Source organism: Psammomys obesus, unplaced genomic scaffold, assembly GCF_907164565.1.
Source record: "Psammomys obesus unplaced genomic scaffold, mPsaObe1.curated_primary_1811, whole genome shotgun sequence".
NCBI lineage: Eukaryota > Metazoa > Chordata > Mammalia > Rodentia > Muridae > Psammomys > Psammomys obesus.
In genome coordinates this window covers 13,518,209-13,543,586 of record NW_026591598.1, presented here as the reverse complement: position 1 = coordinate 13,543,586, position 25,378 = coordinate 13,518,209, and the positions used below count along the sequence as shown (strand labels likewise).

At 55.0% G+C, this 25,378-nt stretch overlaps 2 protein-coding genes across 2 annotated transcripts in view; one reads left to right on the top strand and one right to left on the bottom strand.

Annotated features, from left to right (window-relative positions):
* The first annotated feature begins 1,490 nt into the window (after positions 1–1,490).
* Positions 1,491–19,743, top strand: Grhl3 (grainyhead like transcription factor 3). Its single transcript, XM_055611327.1, has 15 exons — positions 1,491–1,571; positions 3,314–3,375; positions 4,816–5,161; positions 5,415–5,488; positions 5,972–6,125; positions 6,266–6,377; positions 7,330–7,424; positions 9,190–9,348; positions 9,769–9,847; positions 9,968–10,101; positions 11,489–11,523; positions 12,514–12,602; positions 13,369–13,454; positions 15,510–15,574; positions 19,360–19,743. Exons 1-15 carry the CDS (start codon positions 1,506–1,508, stop codon positions 19,472–19,474), a joined length of 1,671 nt encoding a protein of 556 aa, XP_055467302.1. The 5' UTR covers positions 1,491–1,505; the 3' UTR covers positions 19,475–19,743.
* Positions 19,744–23,358: 3,615 nt separating this feature from the next.
* Stpg1 (sperm tail PG-rich repeat containing 1) overlaps positions 23,359–25,378 on the bottom strand; it is a 39,767-nt gene continuing 37,747 nt past the window's right edge. Inside the window, exon 9 of the mRNA XM_055611460.1 lies at positions 23,359–24,504. Within this exon, the coding sequence (XP_055467435.1) occupies positions 24,428–24,504 (77 nt within the window). The 3' untranslated portion in view covers positions 23,359–24,427. The remainder of the gene's footprint in view (positions 24,505–25,378) is intronic.

Sequence of the window (25,378 nt, the reverse complement as noted above, 5' to 3'; positions counted from 1 at the left end):
TGAGCTGGACATGGTACCACACAGCTGTAATCCCAGCTCCTGGGAGGTGCAGACAAAAAGATGAGACACTGAAGGTCATCCGAAGATACTTAAGTTCGAGGCCAGCCTGGGCTGTGTGAGAGCCTTTCTCAAAACAAAAGATTCTTGGGGCGGACCCAGCAGTTGCATTTTAACGGAGCAGCCGTATCTGTTCTCCCTGGTTCAACCATGAGAGCGACAAGCCACTCCAGTGCTGGGTCCCTGGGAAGCTCCATCCTCTGGTTGTTTCCTCCACAAATGAAAATCAGCAGCTGTGCCTAAAGGGGGCAGGGCATGGACCACGCTTAGGCTCAGTGCCCAAAACATGCCCAGGGCACAGCAAAGACAAGATATCGTTGTCTTTTGTTTTTGCAGCAGGGTCCTACTCGGCAGTCCAGGCTAGTCTGGGATTGCAATCCTCCTGCCTTGGCCTCCTGAGTGCCGAGACGGTAGGGTGCCCCCCAACCCCAGTAGAGGTTCATCTTGCAATCATCATTATTCTCTGTACGTCTCCATCCCTTTCTTGAGCCCAAACATACAGTTTGACCCTGGGCTGCAATGCCTTGTATTTATCTGGGCATCTCAACACAGTGCCAGGCTTGCCCTGCCTCTGCCTGGCCACTCAGGGACCTACAATGTGTGTCAATTCGAAACACCGCTTCCTAGGACCAGGCTCTGCCCACCAGCTCTCTTGCTGTGATGTCCTGTCCTTCACTGGGGTTCCCCCTCCTCCCCCCCGGACTTGATAACCTGCAGGTCTTTGTGCCTCAGGACCACGACAGTTGGCACGCTGCGCTCTCTGGGAGTTACGTTTTCTGGAGTGTTGCCATGATGCCCCGTGAGCAGTGAGTGCCGAGACAGGACTCTATGGAAATATCTCAGAGGCCTTCAGAGGCTGGCCAACACTGTGGTGCTCGTGTCGGTGACGAGGGGATCAGACCCCAGGTCCGCAGCTTCTGTGTGGCAGCATTTGGCACTGATCTGTACCGGGGGCCCACTGCCCCCATGTTGCCCCGGGTGGTGGAGGAAGGAGTCTCACGTTTCTACGGCTGGCACCTCTGAACCCCTGACAGTGGCAGGAGCTACATCTGGGGGCCTTCTTCCGAGCCTGAAGGAGATGAGTGTGTGTGTGTGTGTGTGTGTGTGTGTGTGTGTGTGTGTGTATACCTGTGTACACATGCACAGTCACACGTATATATGCGGACACAGGTGTTCGTGTGCATTCACGTGGAGGCCAGATGACCTGTTTCTGTTTCTTTTTCTTTTTTTTAACCCGGGGACCGAACTCAATTTCTCGCACTTGCTCGGCAAGCACTTTAACCAAGCCTCCGTCCCCAAGTGACCCTCCTCCTCTCTCTGCCTGCAGTTTCAGGTCTGTGCGGCTGCTGAAGAATGACCCTGCGGGCTTCCAGAAGTTTGCTTACACTAATGAGGACGAGGCCTGGAAGACCTACCTGGAGAACCCTCTGACAGCTGCCACCAAGGCCATGATGAGGGTCAACGGGGACGATGACAGTGTTGCGGCCCTGAGCTTTCTCTACGACTACTATATGGTAGGCTTGGCCACCTCTGGCCACGTGCATGTCCGCTAAGTATGTCCCTGCTGTCTCCCTTTTCCTTTTCCCCTGTCTAACCCCTACTCTCATCCCAGGCCTCAGCCCAAGTGTCCCCTCATTTTTCTCACGGTGTGGGGAGCAGGGAGACTCTCCCGGGTCGCCATGCCATCTCACCAAATCTTCCCACCCTCCCCAACGCCCCTCTCCTGTGCCCACACCTGTCCATCTCACTGCAAGGCAGCTAGCTCCTGGACAGTGACCACACATCGTGACCATTGCTGAAACCCCAGCAACCCACACAGCCCGCCACCTGGCACACAGCACATATCTTTCCTCCAGCCTGTTTCTAGGCCTTTCACTCTGGGACTGCTGGTTCTCCGGCCTGGGTGTTGGGCCCTTTCCCCTCTGAACCAGTTATCAGTCGGAGATATGAACTCACAACATGCCATCCCCACCCCCTCCAGTGCCTGTGTCTGTGCCAGACATTGCTAATAGATTGCAGACTGCGTCCTCACGGAGGATGAGGCCTCGCTGTCTTTGCTAACCCAGAGATCTGGGCAGTTCTGTGCGTTTGCGTATCTGAATTGCCACAGAGAGCAATGCTGTCCTGCTCCAGTAAATGTGCGTGGATCTGTTGAGAGGACTGGCCCCGAATGTGGACATTCAAAGCCACCCTGTGCAGGGGAGGAAGGTGGGGTTGTTCGTCTGCTCTAATGTGGGGAGGAAGGTGAATTCTCTGCATGACTTCAGAGGCCCAGAGAGGCCAGGATGTATGGTTCCTGACAGAGAAGGCCCCAAGCTGTCTCTGGTCCTCATCTCAAGATAGCTGGGCTCCCCTGCCTGCTGTCTGCCTACAGACTGGCAGTCTCTGGATCCTGTCTAGCTCAAGCCAACAGAAGGGAATTTGAATGGCTACTCCAGCTCAGGGTCATGATGGAAGCCAGAATTCTCCATCCATCTTCAGATCCCAGCCTGGGGTTCACAGGGCGAGGTTGGATTGTAAAATAAAACCCAGTGTGTGAGGCCATTCCCAAGGCTGTGCTCTGCTAGATCCTGCTCTGAGCATCAACAGTTCTCTTCGAGGCTGCTCTAGAGGTGTTTAGTGCCTTGCCTGAGGACACACATGGCCAATAGTGGTAGATCTAGGATGAGACTCAAGAAATGGACTTGCAGTCTCTGCAGAAATGGGTTTGGAGCCTAGGTTCCTTGCAGCAGAGTCTCTGGCCCTTGGTCTCCCACCTAGATCATAGCAATGGTATTGATAGAAGCTCAGGGAAGAAGGAAAAGTTAAATTAGACAGCATTTGGTACAAGGTCTCACTTCTAGGAAGTGTCCTTTTTAACAGAGCCTCTGTTATCGTTTTGTTTTTATCTATAGCTTTAGAATCTCCTTGAAGTGTTATAATCCCCTATTTAACATTTGAAGAAATCAGGTCTGGGAGAGGTGCAGTCATTTATCCAAAGTCGCCTAGTGCTTTTGAAGTGGTGAAGCAAGCCAGCCAGGCTAGCCTGACTCCCACTTCTGTGCCCTCATCTAGAAAGCTCAAGGAAGGGCTTTCCACTCTGGAACTTGGGGTTCAGGCTCAGTCTCTGTGGTGCCTAGAGCTCCTGCAAGCTAGAAATACTCTGATTGTCTCCCAAGCATGCCAGGGCCTGGCCTCAGCCCCTGGAGGCTGATAGGTTCCCAATAGCCAGGCCCCAGCCAAGAGCCATCCATCACTCTCCTTCTTCTTCTCCCAGGGCCCCAAGGAGAAGCGGATACTGTCCTCCAGCACTGGTAGCCGGAATGACCAAGGAAAGAAGTAAGCTACTCGAGGCCACCTCTGCCTCTTTAGACCCTTACCTGTTCTGCTCCGCCAGGGACCCTTGAATGCTGGCTGGCTTTTCTGTTGAGCTTATGGGGCACAGTGCTGAAACCTGCAGCTCCTCTCGAAACTTCTGTATTTTAACTTTCTTTAAGATCAGAGGAATAATCCAGCCCGGAGTCTCCCTGTTTCTTCCCCCTGGATTCAATTAGGGAGGTTTCAGAACGACTGATATCTAGCTGGGAGTGCAGCTCAGTTAGCAGAGCGCTTGTCCACCAAGCATGAGGCCCCGAGTCCGATCCCCAGCACCACATAAAACCAGATATGCTACTGCAGGCTTTCATGCTCACCATCTCAGCATTTGAGAGGTGGAGGCAGGAGAATCAGGAGTTCAAGGTCATCCTCAGCTACATAGTGTATTTGAGGCTAGCCTAGGCTACAAGAGACCCCATCTCAAAAAAAAAATTACATCAGCAGAAGACTGTCGCTAAGTTATAATAAAGCTGTCCTTGAGCACACACACTCCAGACCCCCGATGCCAATACCACATGGCCTGGCATTTACTGCAAATACGCTTCAAAGCAGAAAAGCCCTAGAGGTGGTCACCGGACATTCTACCCCAGCCTCTGGACTCTTCCTGGAGCCACACCTTCAGCCGCTGTGTCCTTGCAGAAAGACTCCTAGGCTGAGCATGGCCTGCTGAGGCCTGGGGGTTAGGAAGGCGGAACCCTACCCTCTTCCTGCTCTTCTTCTCTCGTGGGCAATGGGGACCTCACAGAGGTCACCGCATCGGGCCGGCCAGTGGCTTCCGGAAAGTTCAAATGTCTAGGGTGCCACTGCAGCTCTCCCTGGGCCCAGTGTCAGCAAGAAGCTGGCCCGGGTCTTCCCCTGCGCTGCTGGAGTATGGTTCTGGGTGCGTGAGCTTCTTCGAAATGAATTCAGCTTCTCTGAAATGACTTCAGCACCCTTTCAGTCACGGGGGCCTGTTTCTTGCAAAATAGTCACCAGGAATGTATATAAAGTAAACAGTGAGAACTTCCGTGCAGTCCCATCCCTGCCCGCCCCCAACAGTTCCGAGTATGTTCCGGCCTGACCTTTTTCTGAATACATACCCACCTTCTCACAGGCACACGGCCCCCCTCCCAGGCACACCTCCCAGTACAGCTGTTTTGAAGTGGGGACATCTTGGCACGAGAGCATTTGGCTCGGAAACAAACGGCTAAACGGTCAATGTTTTGCACGAACTGGTCCTGTAACAGCTAAAGCTGGTTGTCCCCTCCGCCCAGAGCCTGGCTGACTACCCTTCCTCTCATCGCTGTAGACAGCTGGCCCGCTGCAGTCTCTCACGTGCTGGGAGGGCCTGCATCTGACGCAGGACACCACCAGTCCAGCCTGGAGAGATGGAGCGTGCTCACTTTCCCCGTCTCTCCCCCCAAGGTACTACCACAGCATGGACTGTGAGCCGGATCTCGCTCCCCTTGAGAGCCCCACGCACCTCATGAAATTTTTGACGGAGAACGTGTCTGGAAGCCCAGACTATACAGACCAGCTCAAGAAGAACAACCTGTTAGGCCTGGAGGGGACTCTACCCACCCCCGGCAAGACCGCTACCCTCCCGCCGGGTCCGAGCAAGCTGGAAGCCGGCTCCATGGACAGCTACCTCCTGCCCTCGGGCGACATGTATGACAGTGGCTCCCTCAGCTCCTTATTTGAGAGCATTCACGGGGTTCCACCCACACAGCGCTGGCAGCCAGACAGCACCTTCAAAGAGGACCCCCAGGAGGTGAGGGCCCGCCCCTGAACCCCTCCCGGCACCCCCGGATAGATGTATGCCTGCATGGGAGGCGAGAAGACAGTAAGAAGGTCAGAGCTTTGAGACCGATGGGGGCGAGTCTAGACCTAAGGCGGGGCTGCCACGTCCTGCTGTCCCAGCTGGTCACCGCGCAACCTGTGCGGCCGCTTGTGCAGCCCTGGGGCCGAGCCCTCTGCAGCCTGCACGTGGTCGTTTATTCTCTTGCGGTTGTGTTTCTCTGTAGTCGCTGCTCTTCCCCGATATCCTGAAAACATCGCCGGAACCCCCGTGTCCAGAGGATTACACGAGCCTCAAGAGGTAACTCGCTTTCCTAGGACCCTTCGTCCTTAGGGCAGGAATGCCACAGTGTCCCTCGAACATAGCAGCATTTCCGCAGCCTGTTCCTGGCCAGGGATGGGGCTGTGAACTAGCCCCTGTTAGAAACACACAGGCCTGCAATCTCAGCCCTTGAGAGGCAGAAGCAGGGGGCTTGCTGTGAGTTTGAGGTCACCATGAGCTTCATAGTGAGTCTGAGGCCTGTCTGGACTATACATTGAGTTCCAGACCAGTGTGGGCTCAGTTGTCCTTAGTACCTCATGACTTTGTCCCCGCTCCGGTTCTCCCTGGTTTCCTTTGACCCTTCTTTACTAAGCTAGAATATGACTGAATGCAGCCATTCAATAGGCCGTCCCAGGACAAGAAAATAGCTACAGCTGAGGCCCTACAGAAAGCCCCCCCCCCCAGACCCCGGCCCCATGTTCCCCAGGTACCTCTGCCTCACCATCCCCTGTCTCCCCACAGCGATTTCGAGTACACGCTGGGCTCCCCCAAAGCCATTCACATCAAAGCGGGAGAGTCACCCATGGCCTACCTCAACAAGGGTCAGTTCTACCCGGTCACCCTGCGCACCCCAGCGGGAGGCAAAGGCCTGGCTCTGTCCTCCAGCAAAGTCAAGGTGCGTGGGGCAGCTTGGGGAGGGGGCGGGGTGAGCGTCAAGGGGCTGGGGCTAAAGCGGACGGCTGGGCCATACTCCGGGAGGGAGCCTGGTGCCTGGGCCCCCGGACCAGGGTGACGAGACCCTCGGTGAACTTGCAGAGCATGGTGATGGTCGTGTTTGATAACGACAAGGTGCCCGTGGAGCAGCTGCGTTTCTGGAGACACTGGCATTCCCGGCAGCCCACCGCCAAGCAGCGAGTCATCGACGTGGGTGAGAGCGAACCCCGTGCCTCCCCCACCGCACCCCTTCCCTCTCCTACCCCAGACCAGACCCGGGAGGGCTCAGTGCAGGGGATCACTGATGGAAGCAGCAGCCGCTCCTTTCTGTTCTGCTCTGGGGTAGACGGGGCCGCGGGCCCAGGCAATGGCGGTGAATGGGCCCTGTGGTGTTGGCCACCGTGGGGAACAGCATGGAGCCGAAGTGGGAGGCTGGCTTGACCAACGTGTGGGAAGCCCTGGGTTGCGTCCCAAGCACTATGTAAAACTGGCGTGGTGACTCGGACTTGTAGTTCCTGTGCTTGGGAGGTGGAGGCCGGAGGAGCCGTTTAAGGTCATCTTGACTACACAGGCTTCAAAGACCCGTCTTAAAAGGGGGTGGGGGTCCTGAGCCACCTTCTCCCTGGACTACTCCAGCAGCTAGGGAGCCAGCCCAAGTTCTGTCCATCTTTTCTTTCTGCCTTTATGACCTATGTCCCTGTCCCTTCCTGTACCTCAGTTTACCTGACTGTCAAATGGCAGGCGGCCAGCTGCCTGGCTGTGTGCAGGTCAGGACTGATGGAGGACTTGGCTGAGAGGCTGGATGATGGAGCAATTGGGAGAATGGGCTTAAGAACCAGAGAGCGTGCTCCTTGCTCGGCCTTTTGTTAGCCCTGTGACCTTGGGCGAGAAACCCAACCTCTCTGAATAAAGTAAAGAGAGAATTAGGAAGCTTCGCTGAGGCTTGCCAGGTGCCAGCACGGCATCAATGCCAGCCGCCAGGGTCCACACACTCTGCTGTCCTCACCGCATTCCCTAAGAGACCTTCTATGTCCGGGATAAGCTAAGAACCACAGCTTGGGGGTAGGGATACGAGTTCTTGCCCCGAGTGAGGTTGGGTTCACAGCCTCCTCCCCGCCGCGCCCCCATATCTTTCCCACTGACACTCTGGTCTCCTACACTTTCAGCCGACTGTAAGGAAAACTTCAACACAGTCCAGCACATCGAGGAGGTGGCTTACAATGCGCTCTCGTTTGTGTGGAATGTCAACGAGGAGGCCAAGGTCAGTGCGGGCTTGGGTCGGGTGCCAGGGAAAGGCTTGATGGGCCCCTGGGCGGCACCCAGGAAGGTGGTGGCATTCATTGGCTCATCAGAGGCATGGGCCCGGGGCTGATGATCTGGGCTGCACCCAGCCCTTCCCCTCAAAAGGCATGTCACTGTGTCAAACTGTAGCCCCAAGTGACTGGTGGCGAGGGGGATCAGGTGACTGCTCAGCTCATCAGAGCCTTATGGGAAGGGGCTCAAAGCTCCAGGTGGCTTGCTGATGCCGTCTCAGACGTGGCAGGGGAGGAAGAAATGGCAGGGGAGACATTGGCTTCTGTGAGGCTTTGGGCTGTGGTGAGCTCCCACTCCCGTGTCTAAGAGGTCAGAACAAGGTACAGCCTTGGGGCCGGTGGAGCAAGACGCCAGGGAGAGGGAGATGCCACCGTTTCCTTCATGGCAGCTTGAAGCCCAAACCTGCTTCCCACCCAGGTGCCTGAGCCTGTCACCAGCTGGGCACTTACACCGTTTCTGTGCAGAAAGCTGTGAAAAGGGCATCAGCCTCGCCCTCAGGGGCTGGCTGACCTCTCTCTAGTTGTCCTTCCACACCCAGAACAGGCTCTGCACACCCACCGAGCCTGGGACCACTCATCCCAAAGGCATCTGTGGACCCCTGCCTCCCCTGGAGGGACTTAGAGAAGACATGGAGGAGACAGGGGCAGGCCCAGCTGGTGTGGTTGTTATTCAAACAGAGCTAGGGGCTAGAGGAGGAGCCTGCCAGTCATGGGAGGTGGGAGAGTGAGTTTCATGGGAAGGGAGAGGTGGGTTTCGGTGGGGATTTTTCTCACGGCCTTCATACCCCCAGGCCTGGGTCTCGGCACTAGCTGGGGGCCCGTGGAGGCTGCATCACAGCTGGGTGGGGTGAGAGGAGCTCCCCCAAAGCCTGTGATGGAAGGGGTCTGTGGAGATGTGCCTCCCGCCCCATCCCCACCATTCAGGTCAGGACTCTGTCAGAGACCAAGCCCAGACTAGGCCAGTAGGGTCTGGCCCTGAGCCTGCCAGGGTTGAGACAGGCCCCAGGCTGGCATTGAGACAACGTAGGCTGTCGGTAGACTTTGAACCGAATCCTCACCAGAGTTCTCCAGCACCCGTGACTGACAAGAATAAGGGTGAACTCTCCCAGGCTCGCAGGATGTGTCCACCTACCCCCATCTGTAGGTAAAACAGACGGGGTCTGAGGAAGCTCATACATCTGTCCCAGCCACAAGCTGGCAAGCTTCCCACTGCAGACCAGGGGGACCAGGTCCAGGCTCATGTACCCCAACTCCCTGGAGAACAGGCAGCAGCAATTCTGTCTCTCTTGGCCTCCATAGCTGTAGAATAGAGACAACCTGGGTGGCCGCTGGCCACAGATGGCACCAGACTACCTGAATGGAAGGTGCCCAGATCCCGTGCTGGCTGTCGTAATTGGTCATTAGCGTTAAGGGGCTGTGTCACCTTCTGTGTGCCTGTGTCAGCAGGAAAGCTGTGTCCCTAACTTGCTTCAAACTGTAGAGACGTAAACCTTCAGATTGACAGTCCTCAAAGAACCCTTAGTCCTCCCAGGGTGGGACACCCTCAGGAAGCCAGAAAGGGGACACCAGCCTGGCTCTACCAGCACCCCTTCCTGTCTGTGAAAGGGAAGCGGGTGGTGACGCCTGCCTGCAGGGCCCAAGATGGCTGAAGGGTATTCACTGAACACTGAGCTCTGAGTAGACCACTTATCCGGCTCCCCACTCTGTCCCCAGGTGTTCATCGGTGTCAACTGTCTGAGCACTGACTTCTCCTCGCAGAAGGGGGTGAAGGGTGTCCCCCTGAACTTGCAAATCGACACCTATGACTGTGGAGCGGGCACCGAGCGCCTGGTACACCGTGCCGTCTGCCAGATCAAGATCTTCTGTGACAAGGTGGAGTGGGGGAGAGGAGATACTGCCAGGTCTCTGGGAGGCCTGTCCCGCTCTGCCACTCTCTCTCTCCGTGTGCTCATCCCTTGCTTAGTATGTCCTCACATCTGTGTTTCTGCCCCTTCTGCAGGGTCTGTAAGTCTGGCTCTGTGACTCCTCTAACCCTCCTCATTCCTCTCTCTCTCTCTCTCTCTCTCTCTGTCTGTGTGTGTGTGTGTGTGTGTGTGTGTGTGTGTGTGTAAGCTTTCTTCTTCACATGTCTCAAGATCTGACCTGACTTTAGGGAGACTGGGCCTCATGCTGGTACCTTCCCATTTCCGACTCTCCCTGTAGTCTGGCCCTGTGTTTAAGATGCAAAGCAGCCGGTGTAGACCTGGCTAGCCCCTCCCTCTGGCCCCTGCTGAGCAGCACCTCTCTTTGCAGGGAGCTGAGAGGAAGATGCGTGATGATGAGAGGAAGCAGTTTCGAAGGAAGGTCAAGTGCCCAGACTCTGGCAACAATGGTCAGTGGACAGTGCACAGGGTGCCAGCTGGAGTGGGCCAAGGGGAGGAAGGCCAGAGAAGGTGGGCAGGGGTTTGTAAGAAGGGACCTCGAGGCTCAGTGGTGTCTTTTTTCCCAGCAGGCATCAAGGGCTGCCTGCTGTCAGGCTTCAGGGGCAATGAGACCACATACCTACAGCCCGAAGCTGACCTGGAGACCCAGCCCGTGCTGTTCGTCCCCAACCTGCACTTCTCTGGCCTGCAGCGCCCAGGAGGGGTGAGAGCAGGGCAGGTGGGAGAGGGATGAGGACGGGTCCTGGATCCACACTATTAGGGGCTTTACTTGCTACCATCACAATGGCCCATTAGGACGTTTCCTGGTCCTGCTGTTTAAAAGCTAGAAGAAAACTGCTTCTGTTGAACCACAAGGGGTTCAGAAGTGACCAGGGACCAGGAGAGTATGAAGTCTCAGGGACCTGTCATGAGGGAAGAAGCAATGGAGAGTCTCTCTCCATCAAACCTTCTGAGCTTGTGCTCACACGGAAGAGGTTCACTGGAGCCACGTCTGGGCTGGGTGGCTGGTCTCAGGCACAGACATTATGAGAACCCAGCAACCCTACAGCAGCGTCTTGACCCTCACTGCACTCCCACGAGTTAACCATATTGGGACTGAGGGTCAGGATGGAGGCACATCCTGAAACCACATAGTCAGAATTTGGGCCAACTCAGAAGATCAAAATCCGGGTGCCGTTGGCCACTGGCTCCTCTGCCTGACTGGCTGGTGGTGCCAGCCCTGAGTGCCTACAGCCAGGAGGCACTAGGCCTGAACTTGGCTCTGTTATCTCTCTCATGCATAGCCATCCTTCGTGGGAAACCAGTCTGTTCCCTTTGCCAGACACGGCCAAGAGCCGGCCTCGCTTCTGTCTGCTTCAGTGTCTACTAGCTGGCCACTTCCTTCCCTTGAAGGCCCAGCTCCACGGCTCCCTGGGGGCAGGGAGATCGGGCCAGGGTACCTAAGCGCTTGGTGTCTGACTTGGGAGGAGTGTCACAGAGAGCCACCGGCACAGAGTAGGTCCGACATACCCGCACACCTAGCCGATCCTTTCCCTTCTCCTGGAAGCACGCTGGCAGCCTTTGCCGTCTCTGCAGTGGCATCAGCCTTTCTCTACCTGTTCCGTCTGTGACCTGAGGCCTCCGGAAGGAGGATGCCTGGCATCCTGGGTAGGCAGCTGTTCTGTGGGAGACCAGTGTCGGTACAGAGTGAGGAAGAGTTGGCCCTGGGGAAAGGAATGGAGCGCAGTGTGGCCCTGAGTCATCTTTTGCCCTCTCTGGGCCTGGGTGCTCACCACAGAGAGCCTCACAGGGGATGCCCACTGGACAGGGCAGTAGCAGTGGCAACAGACATGCAGCGTGCTCGGGGACAGCGCTCCAGCTTTGTCGTCCCCTTATCACTTGTCCCCAGCTTCGGGCACAGTAACTGCAGCTCGCTGCCTCTGCCAGTCCCTGAATCCCCAACTCAACAGCCCCAGCTGGACAGTTCCTCCTGACTTAAGACCCCAACTCACTTAGGTATTCCTCTGTGCGGGACAGGGAAGGCTCTAATGTGATACCCATCCCCCTTCCTTCCTGGGCCTGACCAGAAATATCTGTTCTCTTTGTTGCAGGTTGTCCCCTCAGCAGGACACAGCAGCTCTGACAGGTACAGAAGCAGCAGCCAGGGGTCCTGTCCTTATCCAATCCCCGTCCCCCTCACAAGGCCTCCTGTCCTTTCTCCCTGCTGCCTGGAGCCAGGCCTGTGTCCTCCCTGCCCACTGAAACCGCCTGGGTTTTTATGGGCTTGCCTTACATGGAAAGTTGGCAAGTCTCTGGCGAGACACTTGCTTGTAAAAAGTAAAGGCAGAGAGAAGCCTCTGAGGTGCGGATACACACTCGGAGAGCACAGGGCAGCTATGCTAGACACCCCTCTCCCAACACATCACCTCCAGAGGCCGGAACAGACACCCACGCCCTTCCCTCTGTCAGACGCCCTTCCCTCCGCCCCAGCAGCTGTGGGGGACCCCCGAACGTGTTGAGGGCGAGGCAGAAGGGCAGGGCGGCATGAGTGTGCGGCCCTAACTGGCTTGGCTTTGCTCACAAGCCGTCTGCTGGAATCCATTCTCCCCTATAAACAGCGTGTATATTTTATATGGGGCTTTTGCTCCAAATTCTCTCTCTCTTACCAACTCATCCCAGCCCTGGCAGGTCAGACAGGCAGAGTCATGGCTACCCTCTAATGAGGAAACCAGGGCTCAGAGAAGGGATGTAGCTTAATTGTATTCATCCAGCTGTTAAGTAGCAGGGACAGGACTTGAACCAAAGCCGGTCTCCCTCCAGCCCCCCAGCCCCCACTCCTCCTTGGCTCTACCCGTCCTTGGCTTCTAGAAGATACAATGCGGGTGCTGCTAACAGTCCACTTTGATTAAGGCCGTGCATGTCCCCTGCCACCTCCTATAGCATCACAGTTCTTTCCGTGCCCTGCTTCTCAAATGCATCCTCTAAGGTCAAGGAACCCAGCCTCGAGTGCTGCCAGACCTGCACCCAGCCTTAGGACTTCACCTTGATGCCAGCACTTTGTTATCCCTTCATGGGGGTTCTTTGCCCGCTGGAGGAACAGCTAACCTCACCAGCCTCCCTCTGCTGTCCCCCACAGGCTGCCCCTGAAGCGTACCTGCTCACCCTTCGCTGAGGAGTTTGAGCCTCTTCCCTCCAAACAGGCCAAGGAAGATGACCTTCAGAGAGGTAGGCCGAGCCCTGGGGGTCCCTCAGAGCCCTCCAAAAGGCCCCTAGAGCCTTCCCAGAAGCCCCACGCACCGACCCCATGAGGCCTTCCATGAGGTTTTCCTCCTTCTCCAAAAGGCCTGGTTTACTCCTTGGAGTGTGTTTAAGCCAAGTGTGCTTAGGGGGTGGCTCAGAACATCCCTGGCCTTAGACAGATGGCCACAGACATGGAGGATGTGGCTTTGAGCCTGCTTGGACATGTCTATCCCAGAGCAGCTGGCACCAGTGACAAACCTTGGGCTGGGAGAGACCCACACTTATCTGAGTGGAGAAGACTTGGGTGGGCTCCTATGTCCACTTGCCTGGCTCTGACACCCTTAAGTCTGCGACTTGGGGGAGAAGGCACAGAAGCACCCAGAGGCTTAGGTGACCTTAGGGAAGGACCTACCAGCAGCCAACATCAAAGGCTCCAGCAAGTCAGGGACCAAGCTTGGCAATGCACTTGGGGTTTCCGAACACAGCCCCTGATTCCTGCTCGGAAGTAGGGGTCAAGGACACCAACTTACATACAAAGTATTGCTCAATGGTGTTGAAATGACCCTTCCAAGGTCACCAGCTGCTGTGCAGTAGAGCCAGACCCAAGATTCAAACTCCCGGCAAAGTCAGGGTAGTGTAGAAAGTGCTGGATGCCAGCTCAGCCTGCGTTAAGGTCATGCCCTTTGAGGCCCTTCTCCATCCCTTGAGATCCTCCCGTGCTCAGTGTCCTCTGTTCCCCCTTGGTTTTCAGTTCTGTTGTATGTGAGGAGAGAGACAGAGGAGGTGTTTGATGCGCTTATGTTGAAGACCCCGGACCTGAAGGGGCTGAGGAATGCGGTAAGGGGCCTCTTCCCACCGGAGGGCTCTGGTGGTCTGCTTTCCCACCCCAAAGGGGGCTGGGGCCCCGCTCAGGGTGCGCCTCCCGATCTTATCGCCCTGTCAGAACCCTGCCCCGCCCTGAGAGTCACACACACCATAAATCCTCCTTAATCTGATGGCTGCTGTCTGACAGCCCAGGGCTTTTGTTGGCTTTGCAAACCTGTTTCTGTTTTAATGGGAAAGAAAAGCCCCACACACAGAAAGGCCAGGCCCAGAGAGGCTCATTTTTCCCTCCTAGGGGGCCTCATTCCTCCTGCTCTCAGGACTTGGGGGTGGCTGAGGGCAGGACTGTATCTGGGCAAAGAGACCTTCCCCTACCCCAGCCATCTGAGAGCAGGCAGGACAGCCCAGCCTGGACAAGCGCATGGCACCGCTGGCCACCAAGGTCACCGGGGCCTTGGACTTGAAGGTGATTAAGACTGTAGTGAGGGAGACTCTTAGCAGCCTTGATGGACCACTTAATGGAGACCCATCCACCAGGCGTTTTGCATTGCCATCCATGAACGCCTCCCTTTCTCCACTGGGCACTGTTTAGCATCACCTCACTCTGAGAGGCCAGGGACTTGCCAAGGGTGGTATAAGTGCCAGGCCAGCCCAAGCTCTCTGCCCTCTGGGCTGCCCGAGCTTGTAATGTATTGTCGGCATGCTTGCTGTCAGCCCCAGGAAGCTGGGCTCACAGAATGTCATTCAAGTCCCTTGAACACAGATACAGTCTCCAGGCTAAGCAGCAGTGTGCCGGATTAGCTCGGCCTGCATCTTTCTTGACTTCCCCGTTTCCAGGGGAGAGGAGCTTCCACTTCTCCAGACAGCCCATGCCACCTCAGTCCAGTTTTCCTCCAAGGGCTTCCGTAGACAGACTTGAGATCTTCTCCCTGGCAGCTTCTGGCTACGCTGCCATTGAAATAAAACCTAGGGACATTTTCTAGTTCGCAGGGATCCGGAATACCCAGAGAGGACCACCCGCCACTGGTATCCCAGGCCTGGGCCTAACTGCAGCCTCATTCCACTAGGCATCAGCATTTGACTGAGCTCCTTTCAGAGCCGTTCTATGTATCTCCATCCTATTAGCACACCCACTTCACAAAAGTGAAACTAAGAGAGACAGGAAGGCTGTTCCAACTCCTGAAGCTCCCCGGGGGTGGTGGAGCCCACTCCAGCATTCCAGAACAGAAGTGGGCAGATCTCTGTATGTTTGAGGCCAGCCTGGTCTACATAGTAAGTTCTAGGACAGCCAGGGAGATAGAGTGATCTGCCTCAAACAACAGCAAAAAGTTATGCAGCTCCAGTGTGGGGCAGGGACCACGTGCCTGGGTCCAATCAGGCTCCTCAGCAACCTCGGAGCCGCAGCTGCCTCATCTGTAGAGGAAACTGCCACGTGGATGTAATGGGCCTTAAGGCTCTGAGCCAGGCTTGGGTGCTACCCCATCAACTGCAGTGACCAGCTCCTGCCCAGGAGAGGAACACAGGGGTCACCTCACCTCACTGCAGGGTCGGGAGTATGCCCACTTCTCCCAGGACAGTGACATGGGGGCTTTGGTCTGTAGCAATCAAGTCATTTAATTCTTTCAGCAGTCCTCTGGGGTGGACCTGCTGGCTGTCCCCACAAAGATTCTGCATAAGGTCACCAGCCAATGACAATAGATCCCTAGGCACGGATCCCAATGTCAGACACTAGATGAGGACCAGGGCAAACAGCAGATGCGCAGCCAGCTATTTCATAGATGCTAAAGTGCAGTTCGATGAGTGTTTCCTGTGATTGGACTAACTATAAGGGGATAGAAAATGGTATCAGACCCCCTAGGTATGGTGTAACTCTGTGAACACTCACAGAGGAGAAGGTAACACCCAGGGGCCAGTGATGTTCGCCTCAGGGAAACAGGACCATTGTAATTCTCTTCGCTTTCCCACAGTGCCAATATTACTTTTATAACCATCACGTAAAAGAGAGTGGTACAAAGTGTGAATAAATCCGTTATGGCCCCGGGCAGAGAAACACTACCTTTTCCCTTCCAGATCTCTGAGAAGTATGGGCTCCCCGAGGAGAACATTTGCAAAGTCTACAAGAAATGCAAGCGAGGGTAAGTGTGGCTTCAGCCCTCCTGTCTGTGGGCTACTCAGAACCACCACGGCTGTATGCTTGGCCTTGGTGGGGTCGCACGGAGCATGCTCAGTGAGGGTGATGAGTCCCTCAGTGAGGCCAAGGCCATGGTCACCTCTCCCCATGCAGAAACCAGGATGAGGGTGGCGGGGAGGTACAAGGGTCTTCTCACAAGTGACCCTCCTGGCATAGAGAGAGAGTGAGGGGTCACTCATCAGAAGACCCAAGTTCAAGTCCCCAAACCACCAGAGAACAAAGATCTTTTCTCACTCTTGGGTCATTCATTGTAGCAACCACTGTTCACACAGACTAAGCTCGTCTTGTTAAACCCCCCCTCGTCACAGTGGCAGGGAGGTAACGAGACCCACATTTCACAGGTAGGGAAACCGAGAGTCGAGAGTCGGAGGTGATAAGCAGGGGCGGGAGCAGGAGCAGTGAGCAAAGGCCCAGGAGGTGAGAAGGCCCAGGAAGGCCACCCCAGGCAGAGTGTGTGTGGCCGGAAGGAGCAGCTGCCGTGAGCCTAAGAGAGAATTGGATTAGGGCTTAAGTTGAAGAGCCCAGTTAAAGAAGCTCCAATATTCTCTTCCGCTGCCAGGCTGGAGCCGGCAGGAGAGAAACAGGCCACACCCTCCGGGACCTGCCAGTCTTCCAAGCTGCTATGCCTAGAGCACAGCTGGCTGCCTCTAGACCCTCTGACCCCAGCTGCACCTACACGTGACCCACGTGTGTTCTCCCATCGAGAAGGCCTTGCACCATAAAGCCCATGCCCAGGCCTGGCTCCCTTCCGCCAGCCCAGCTCACCTTACCCTATTTTGGCTCCCAGCTTAGCCTCCAATGCAAAAGGCTGGACTGTAGGAGCCATTTGGTTTGGGTTGCGTGAGACTCTAGAGGGTTTTGTCTGTGTGTGGGGTCTCCCCTCCCACCACCCCCATCTCCACCTCCCACCAAGTTTCGGTTTCATACAGAGGCTCACACACTGTCTGCAGTCGACTCTGCTTCTTGTCTGCTTTGCCCAGACAAGCCCGGCCCCGCTTCTTCAGCGCCACAGCCACCTACCCTGCTTCCTGCCCCTCTTGTGCAGGGCTCCCCTGAAAACCCTACCCCAGGCCAGGCTGAGGGGCCAGGGATATCCTTTGTGTACGATGGGAAGCTGATGAGCTTTGAGGAGCACACCTCTGCCTCCTGGCTCTTTCGCCAGAGGCCTTCCCGTCAACTCAGGCAGCTGCACAGACTGTAATTGTAATGGCTTCCGTCACGGAAGCTCTTCTTCCCTCAGGCCAGATGCTGTCCTCCGTGATGCCTGGCATCATCTCGTCGGCCTCTGAGCTTGGTGGGAATCTTCCCTGTTCCTACAGACAAAGGAACTGAGGGTTCCAAGTAGCGCTCCTAAGTTAGGGACTGGCAAAACAGATTCTCAGTGACCTAAAATGCCCACCACCACCACCGATGCCCCGCCCTCCGGCACACACACACACAGTTTGATCAGCCCCTCTCCTTGTTCCTCTACCACTAAGAAATATGCAAATAAAGCCTGTGGCAGGCCAGCTTCTTCCTTTACCCAGCACAACAGGCCAGGACATCATTCCATAGCCCCCATGGCATGAAAACCTCAGCCCAAAGATGTTTTACAAGGTCTGAAAGAGTGTATTTCCAAATTTGAATCCATTCAAATATATGTCCACATCAGAGAAAGGTGGACATTTTAATCCAAAGCCTAGTTTATTCTCACAAATCCTCACCAAAGCCCTCCGGACCAAGGTAGATAAAATCGATTTTACAAGCATGATGGAGTGCTTGAAAGATTAACCAATACACTGTTTTTGCTGGCAGCAGGCCAGAGGTTTAACTCATGCAGGCAGAAGAGGTTGGAAGCTAGGAAGTGACAATAGCTCTTGACAAGCCCCTGCCTCTGGCTCAGGACCCAGCTATGGCTGCCCACATTCACACCGCTGCCTGGAGGCATTCGTGCGTGGCCCAGTACCCGGAAGCTGGTTGATGCTACTCTCTGGGACAGACAACCCAACCCTGAAGTTAGCAGAGCACAGCCTCTCTCCTCCCCATCCAGCCCTGCTCTCTGGCTCGTGTCCAGTCCCCAGCCTCTAAGACAAAGATCACCCGGGAAGTCAGGGTCCTGCCAGCCCTCCCCCTGCCCCACCCCCATCCCTGGGAGCCCCAGCCTTTTTTTCCCAAAAGAAGCTGCTGCTGGCTGGTGCTGACATAGATGCCAGGGCGTAGACCATGGGCTTCTTCTGCTTCACTGCTGTCCTCACGGCCCTTCTGCAAGTTGTCACAAAAACAAGCATCTACTGAGCTCATGGCCAAACATGGATTTTTGGCTTCCTTCTGTCTCCCACTTGCTAACATCCTAACTTGTATTTAGGATTTGTGGCTCTTTTTCTTTACCCTGAAAACTGATATCATAGAAACACAAAGGTCTAGATTAAAACCTGAGCTCTGCCATCCACTAACTGTGGCCACAAAAGAATAACTTTATGTCTTTGAATGGCAGCTTCTCCGTTCTATGAACTGGAGTGGCATAGTTGTAAGAACCCAGTCTCCCTTCCTGGGTGAAATTCTGCATACAGACTTCAGGTTCAGTTCATCTCCATTGCTTTTGGAGCAATGTCCGGAACATGAAAGGGTCCAGCAAAGACTGAGGGATGAGAGATGAATGGATATATGGAGGGCAGATGGATGGGTGGGTGAAGGAAGGAGATGGGGTGGGATGGATGGATGGATGGATGGATGGATGGATGGATGGATGGATAGGTGAAGGTGCAGACGGGTAGGTGATATGTAGTTGGATGGATGATTAGTGGATGGATGGATGGTCAGATGAATGGATGGATGGATGATGATGGAAGAATGGTTGGTTGGATGAACAGATGGATGGATGGATGGATGGATGGATGGATGGATGGATGGATGTAGAGATGGTAGGAGCTATATTATGTATTGATGGGTGGGTGGGAGAACAGATAAATGCATGGACAGACAGATGGATGGATAGATGGATGGATGGTTGGTTGGGTAGACAGATGGGTGGATAGGTGAATGGATGAATAGATGGATGGACAGAGAAATGGATAGATGGTTCAGTATATATACCCAATTCTATTACCTGCTCAGAAGCTTAGCAGAGAAATGGACAAAGTGAACCTCAGGTCACCTTCTGGGTGACTTTTCATCAGGGAGCCAGCTCTTACAGGGTACCCTTGGCATAAACTTTGACTTTGACCCTTTCAGAGTCCATAGCCATGGTTACTTCTTGAGCTTCGAATCCCTGCCTTGAGAGTGGGGGCTGCAGCCCCCCAGTCTATTTTATAACCCCCTTGAGATTCAACTTGGCAGGTGCCGACTGAAAGGGGTGTTTTATGGCCCAACCTCTGGCTCAGACAAGCATACCTGAGCGGCTCAGTGTAGCCATTTGTTAAACCTAGACTGTCACACCTCCTGAACTTACAGTCCGAGCCCCCAGTCTAATGACTGAGAACACAACCTCTCCCAGAGTTGCATTTCAGTCAGTCAAGAACATTCACGCTGAGCTCATGAGAAGGAAGCAATCCCCCGGTGGGGCACCAGTGTGGCTGGCAGGCCAGGGTTTGGGCTGAGACTGGGCCACCGGAAGTGCCCACCTCACAGCCGGATTTTGTAGGTCAGGGGAAGCTACTGAGGTGCTTGCAGGCTCATCAGTCTTGCTCCTCAGAGGGCCAGGGCATGGGGCCTTAGCACGCTGCAGCCAAGTCTCCCTCCTCCCTCTTCCAGGATCCTGGTCAACATGGATAACAACATCATCCAGCATTACAGTAACCACGTGGCCTTCCTCCTGGACATGGGAGAGACGGACGGCAAGATCCAGATCATCCTGAAGGAGCTGTGAGGGCCGAGCCGCAAGCCGGCCGTCCCCGGGGCCCAGGCTCACACCACGTACGACCTCTCCTCGCATGTCAGCACTGTTACTTGAAACGCCTTTCTCAGGGGAAGAGGTCTTGCAAGCCACAAACTTGGTGATGTCAGGGCCAGGGAGGAAGCAAGGAGATCCAGGATCTAAATGCCCTGTCCAGGCTTGAACTCACCTCGGAGCTTCCTGCAAGTACCCACCCACCGGAGACCAGGAGTCTGGATCAACACAGACCCAACTGTCGGCTTTCTCTTCCAACTCCCTCCTCAGAGACCCTACGGGGACCCACCACCCTCTCCGCAGGGCCATCCCCACTGCCTTGACGGGTTCTGACCCTCATTCTGTATCCTTCCAACTTCAGACCAAAGAGTTCTCGCTCTTTGGCCAATTAACTTGAAAATTCTTTTTTTTTTTTAACTTGAAAATTCTTGACTGTCAGAGCAGATGCCTTTGTGAGGAAACGCTTCCTCACTGACTCCCTTGGGTACAGGACCTTAAGGCATCGCCATGGAGCTGACAGGAGCAAATACCCTTGCCACTACTGTTGTACACATTTCTTATTTACAGTTTTCATTATGTGATATATATATATATATAAAAATATATATATTGTGTATATATATGTGCAACATTTTGTATGTTCATGTTACGTTTTTATCATTTCAAAAATACGTATTTCATATTTCTTGGACTATTTTTTTAGCTGCTATTTGATTATGCGTTTTGTATATCATAGGATTTAGTAATAAAAGCCTACCTGTGCACACTTTCCTAGCTTGTACTCCTTCCTTCTGTGAGCCTCCAGCCACGAGAGGCTCAAGCGGAGGCAGCCCTTCCTCGTTCTCATGGTGGCCTTGTCCCAAGGGCACTCGTGTCCCATCCTTGAAGGCTGGGAATGAGTGTGGAGCCGTGAGCAGAGGCACGCACCCCGACCACACCTCACCAGGTGGGCTGTCGTGAGGAGGCTCCTCGAAGCTGAGAACAGAGCCGGAAAAGGTTCACAGCGGCAGCGATGAGGCCCCACAGCTAGGCCCGGGGACAGAGACCTGGGCCAGCACTGCCCCTACTCTCCAAGCTGCCACTTTCACTAGATCCAACTCCATCTGGCCCCCAAAGCCAACCACACATCACTTCCAAACAGCAGCGACCTCACATTGGAACCTTGTAGACAGCCACATGTGAGTGTCTAGGCTTCTGGGGCAGAGGACGGAACTAAAACCGAGCCTTGAATCCTCCAGGGAATAGATAAAAAAGAAGGCCTTCTGGCCCCCTCCCTACCTCCCTTCTCGTCTTCTTTTCCACCGCCTCATCTACTCTATTTCCCTAGCGATAATGCTCACAGTGTGGTCCTCTCTGGTCTCAGCTGTCGCCGAGGACCTAGGCTTCCCAGGACATGGGGAGGGACGGCATCCCTGCCTTAGTCCCAGAAGCTCTGCTTCCTATGAATTAGTTTTTTGCCTGTCGGAATAAGACTTTTCAAAAATTTTACGTGTGGGAGTGTTTTGCCTACATGCACGTCTGCGCACGACCCCGGCCTTGTCTGTTTTTAAAGTTTAAGAACCAAGTCTCCTTAAGGACATCCCAATTCCAGCAGATTCCATGGTCAGATATCACAAGCCCTACCTACACTCAGCACCCAGAGGCAGGCTGCGCAAGTACCATGACAAGGACAGGGTCCCAAAGGACTCAGCAAAGCAGTTAGGTGATGCTTTGATGCATTGGGAGAGAGTTGTTACTATTTTCATTGGTTGTTACTGGGCAGGGCCTCACTGTGTGGTTTAGGTTAACCTTACACTCACTACCCAGAACACTAACCACCATACCCAATCTGAGACCCTTTTAAAATTAAGGCCAAAGACCCTCGGATGAACAGTCCCAAGATTTTAAAGACAGGCTCTGCCTTAGTGACGCTTCCTCGTGCTTCAGCGTGGTTGGCGTGGTCCTGCTCGGGGCTGCATCCCCCCTCCCCCCAGTCAGACTTCCCTGCTTCTGGGATGCCGCACTGTGCTTCAGAGCGAAGTCACGCCTGTGAAGGTGATAGGACAATAGGGCGAAGCGACTGACTGGACCACGAATACCCTAGGCCTCCGCGTCTGTTGAGAGCTCCTTCTTAGCCTCCTGCCGAGCTTCTGCCCAGAGCGAGGACGACACCCAGGCAGGGGTTTGAGGTGCTGGTAACCTCGCTGGCCTGTCGGAATCACCCGGGCAGCCTTTGCCCCTGCCCTCTCCTCTAAGTCGGCATTCTGGATGAAGGTCTAGGCGAGTTCCCTAGGTGATCATAGTGTGCAATCAAGGCTGAAGATCACTGTCCCGAAGAGGCACTGATGCCTTTGGCTCTCTGTGGCACATGTGCACACGGAATCGGTGGCCTCGGAGCACACCCGCTGCAGAGCACAGGCCACGTGCTGGCAGCTTCTGCTCCCTGTGTATCTATCTACAGCCTCCAAGCAAGACACCGGAATAGAGATGAGGGTTCTCAAGAACTAGTTTCCCAAGAACAGTGTTCTACAAGCTTCGAAAAGCTCATCCCTTCCATTAGAGAAAGTCAGGAGGGCAATTGCAAGTCTGCCATTTTAGGAGGAACCTCCTAGGAAGGCCCTCCAGGGCCTTCTGACACCTCTCACTTTTGGAGGACAGAGAGAGCTCTGTCTACAGGTAAGAGGAGGCGATTTAAAGCAAGAGCATGGGGGTGAAGGGGCAGAAAGAGGGAGGGAGGTGTCCTATTACAGTTCCTATTGTCATGAGCAACACCATAACCATGGCTACACGGGAAGGAAGGGGTTTATTCGGTTCACACTTCCACATGACTGTCCATCACTGGAGGAAGTCAGGACAGGAACTCAAACAGGGCAGGGACCTGGAGGCAGGAGCTGATGCAGAAGCCATGGGGGGGGGGAGGCGCTGCTTACTGGCCTGCTCCATGGTTCGCTCACCTTTCTTTCACACAGAACCCAGATCTCCAGCTTACCGCCAAGAGTGGCCCCACCCACAGTGGAACAGACCCTCCCCACATCAATCACGAATTAAGAAAATGCCCCCTACAGGCTCTGCCTGCAGCCTGATCTTCAGGGCGGTATTTTTCTCAACTCTAGGTTCCCCGTTTCTCAAATGACTCTAGCTTGTGTCAAGTTGACACAAAACTAGCCAGCACAGGAGGAGTGAGGGGAGACAGGGATGAGGAGAGGGAAGGGGGAGAATTAAAAGATGGATGAATCAGCGAAAGAAGCAAGATGAAGGGTGAGTGTGGGATCAGACCTAGCCACTCGAAGCATGGCTCTTGGGTACACAGCCTTGACAGCAGCTTCCGCCCAGCCCGCCCAGGACCAGGAGCCTCCAGCCCAGCCATGCGCAGCCTGGGGTCACAGGGACCTGGATGGAATCCCTGGATCCTGGGTTCCTTTGGATCCAGCCCTACTGTCAAGAACTGTGACCAAGCACAGGTGCAGCTTCAAGTTCTGAGTGTCGGCTCCAGTCTTCTAGAACAGCTCACGTGGCTGTAGATGACTGAGAGCCTGCCCAAGAGTCTCATTTGACCCAGATAAAAAGTTAGAATTCAACTATAGCCATCCAGGAAGATGTCATGGCGAAACAGATCCTCTTAAAACCCCTGTGCCTTTGACAGGACACTGGCAAGCCGGGTGTGACCCAGCTCACACCTGACCAATCCCACTCGTACACCTGAAGGTGTAGACTTTGAAGCCCTGATTCCAACTGAGTTCTGTCCCCGGAGGAGAGCCGATGATCAGAGCAGGAACCCAAGGCCAGAATCCCCTGGGCTTCCCAGGGTTTCCCAGGCAACCTTGTCGGTCCAAAGCCCTGACCTGCGGGAATCGGAAGTTCACAAATAGCCCAGCTTCTGAGAATCAAGAATTCCATTTAATTGAATAAGTTTTTTCATTCCTTCCCTCCCTCTTCCTCATGCCTCGCTTCCCTCCCCCCGGAGAGGAAAGCCAATAAGGCAGCCAGTCCGGATGGGAGGTCCGGGATGCACAGTTCCCAGAGCATGTCAGGGAGGCGAGTAGCCCCCTGTGGAAGGGGGAGTGGAAGGGAAATGGGGGTGGGGGTGGAGGAGGGAAGGGGAGTCCGAGAGGATCCCATTTAGGAAAGTGGCACACATTATTAGCACCTGGGGAAGGAGAGGGCGTGTGGTCAGTTTAATTTCACCTTGGCTCTTGGTCAGCTCTCCCCCCAGCTACGGCAGGCAAGCCACGGTTAGAAACACCATCCATCCAACATAGTTAACTGATGCACACTCAGAATTAGAGTGTGAAGGCGATATGGCGACAGAGGCCAGGCAGAGCAGAGCCAAGGTTGGGGAGGTGAGGACATGAAGGCAAGGGACACAGAGGTCCTCCCTGCCCTGGGGACTCTGGTTCCAGGCCTCTAGCTCCAGCCAGGTCCTGCCTTGCCTGCTGATGAATCCAGAGTCTGTACGGTCATGGGAGTGATGAGCAGTTCACGGCCAGTTTCCATGTTCTTGCTGCGTAATAACAACGCTGAGGGCAGCAGTGCCCAGGGAATATCCATGTGCCTCGGTTGTGGACACATCTGTGCCTTTCTGCCTCCCAGAGGTCAGAGATCAGGCCTCAGCACCTTGGCTGAGTTGCTTTTACCACAGGCTGCCATGGCAGGAGGCTGGGACGCGACGTCACAAATAGTGCTCCAAGACCCCTTAACTCTGGGGAGTGGAGTCACGGGAACCAGCTTGGAGGCAGACACGGAGGTAGCCAGAGAGCTCTGCCCATTCCTTCTCTCTGCTTGGAAAAGCATGGTAGGGACGGAGGGTGGTCAAGTCCTTACAAGGCAGCTCCAGACGGTCTGCGACCCTGGGCTGGGTGACACGGAAAAGGCACGTTCTGCTGATGGGTGGCCTGGGGAACAGGGCGGGGAGAGAGCCTGAGATGAGCCTCTCCCTGAGCTCCTGTGCTGTCTCTATGACACCGGGATCCACTTGTTGTCCTCATTGTAGAGGAATGACTGCTTCCCCGGGATCTCTGGCTTGTATGTGGCTGGGGAGAGAGAAAGAAACGGCATCAGGAGAGAGAGAGGTGACCGCAAGGGCTGAGCCTAGCCGCAGAGCTGGGGAAAGGTGAGGGGGCCCTGACCCTGCCTGGGTTCTTCATAGCTTCTTTAGCAGGATCGACTTTATAATGCCACTCTCCTGTACTGGTCAGATGTCCCGCCCCAGGGCTGCCCGGAGCAGGACTGTCATCAGCGCCTGCCAAAAAGCTGAGAGTTTAAGACAAGGTGGCTACCTTGTCAGCTCTGCCAACAGTTCTGGCCATTGTCAGGGAGAGGGAAAGGGAGCTTTAGAGAGCTGCAGACAGGTGGGGAAGCACGGCGACCGCCCAGCATGGCGGAGCAGGCCTCTTGGGGATAGGAAGCTGCCAGTCTGGTGGAGCGGACCCCTCAGGATGCTAACTCTTGGGAGACCTAGATGCGATGTGATGAGTGAGTTTTCCTTGGGTCCATGGAGAGGGTGGGAGGAGCTAAGGGGCTTGGAAGAGCCACGCCCTCAGACCTGCTCTGGTGTAAGAGACACCCCAACCCCAGACTCAGTCCTACCACGAATGTCCCAAGCAGCAGGCAGCTCCCCCTTCAGGCCTTACCTGTCTTGAAAATTTCCTTGGCCAGTCGAGACTAGAGGCTTAAATATCTTTAAGAATAAGAAGTTTTCTGAGACCTTGACAAACGCTAGGACCATTTCCTTCTAAGCCAATGTCTGGGGCTGGGAGGCCCTGACTGCAGCTCCCTGGGGCTCACGGGAAAAGCCAGGGTGATGGTGTGCGCCTGTCACTCTAACACTGGTGGCTCCAAGCCAGGCAGATCCCGGAAGCTGTGAGCCGATGGCCTGCTGAGCCCTCCTGACCCCTGTAACCTGCT

What these genes read in the sequence shown, in the direction of transcription:
- Grhl3 (XM_055611327.1), top strand. Translation starts at nt 1,506, where the DNA reads ATGATGAGGGTCAACGGGGACGATGACAGTGTTGCGGCCCTGAGCTTT. An exon ending in CGGAATGACCAAGGAAAGAA is followed by an intron (nt 3,376 to 4,815) that starts GTAAGCTACTCG and finishes TCTCCCCCCAAG; the next exon opens with GTACTACCACAGCATGGACT. An exon ending in GGACACAGCAGCTCTGACAG is followed by an intron (nt 11,524 to 12,513) that starts GTACAGAAGCAG and finishes TGTCCCCCACAG; the next exon opens with GCTGCCCCTGAAGCGTACCT.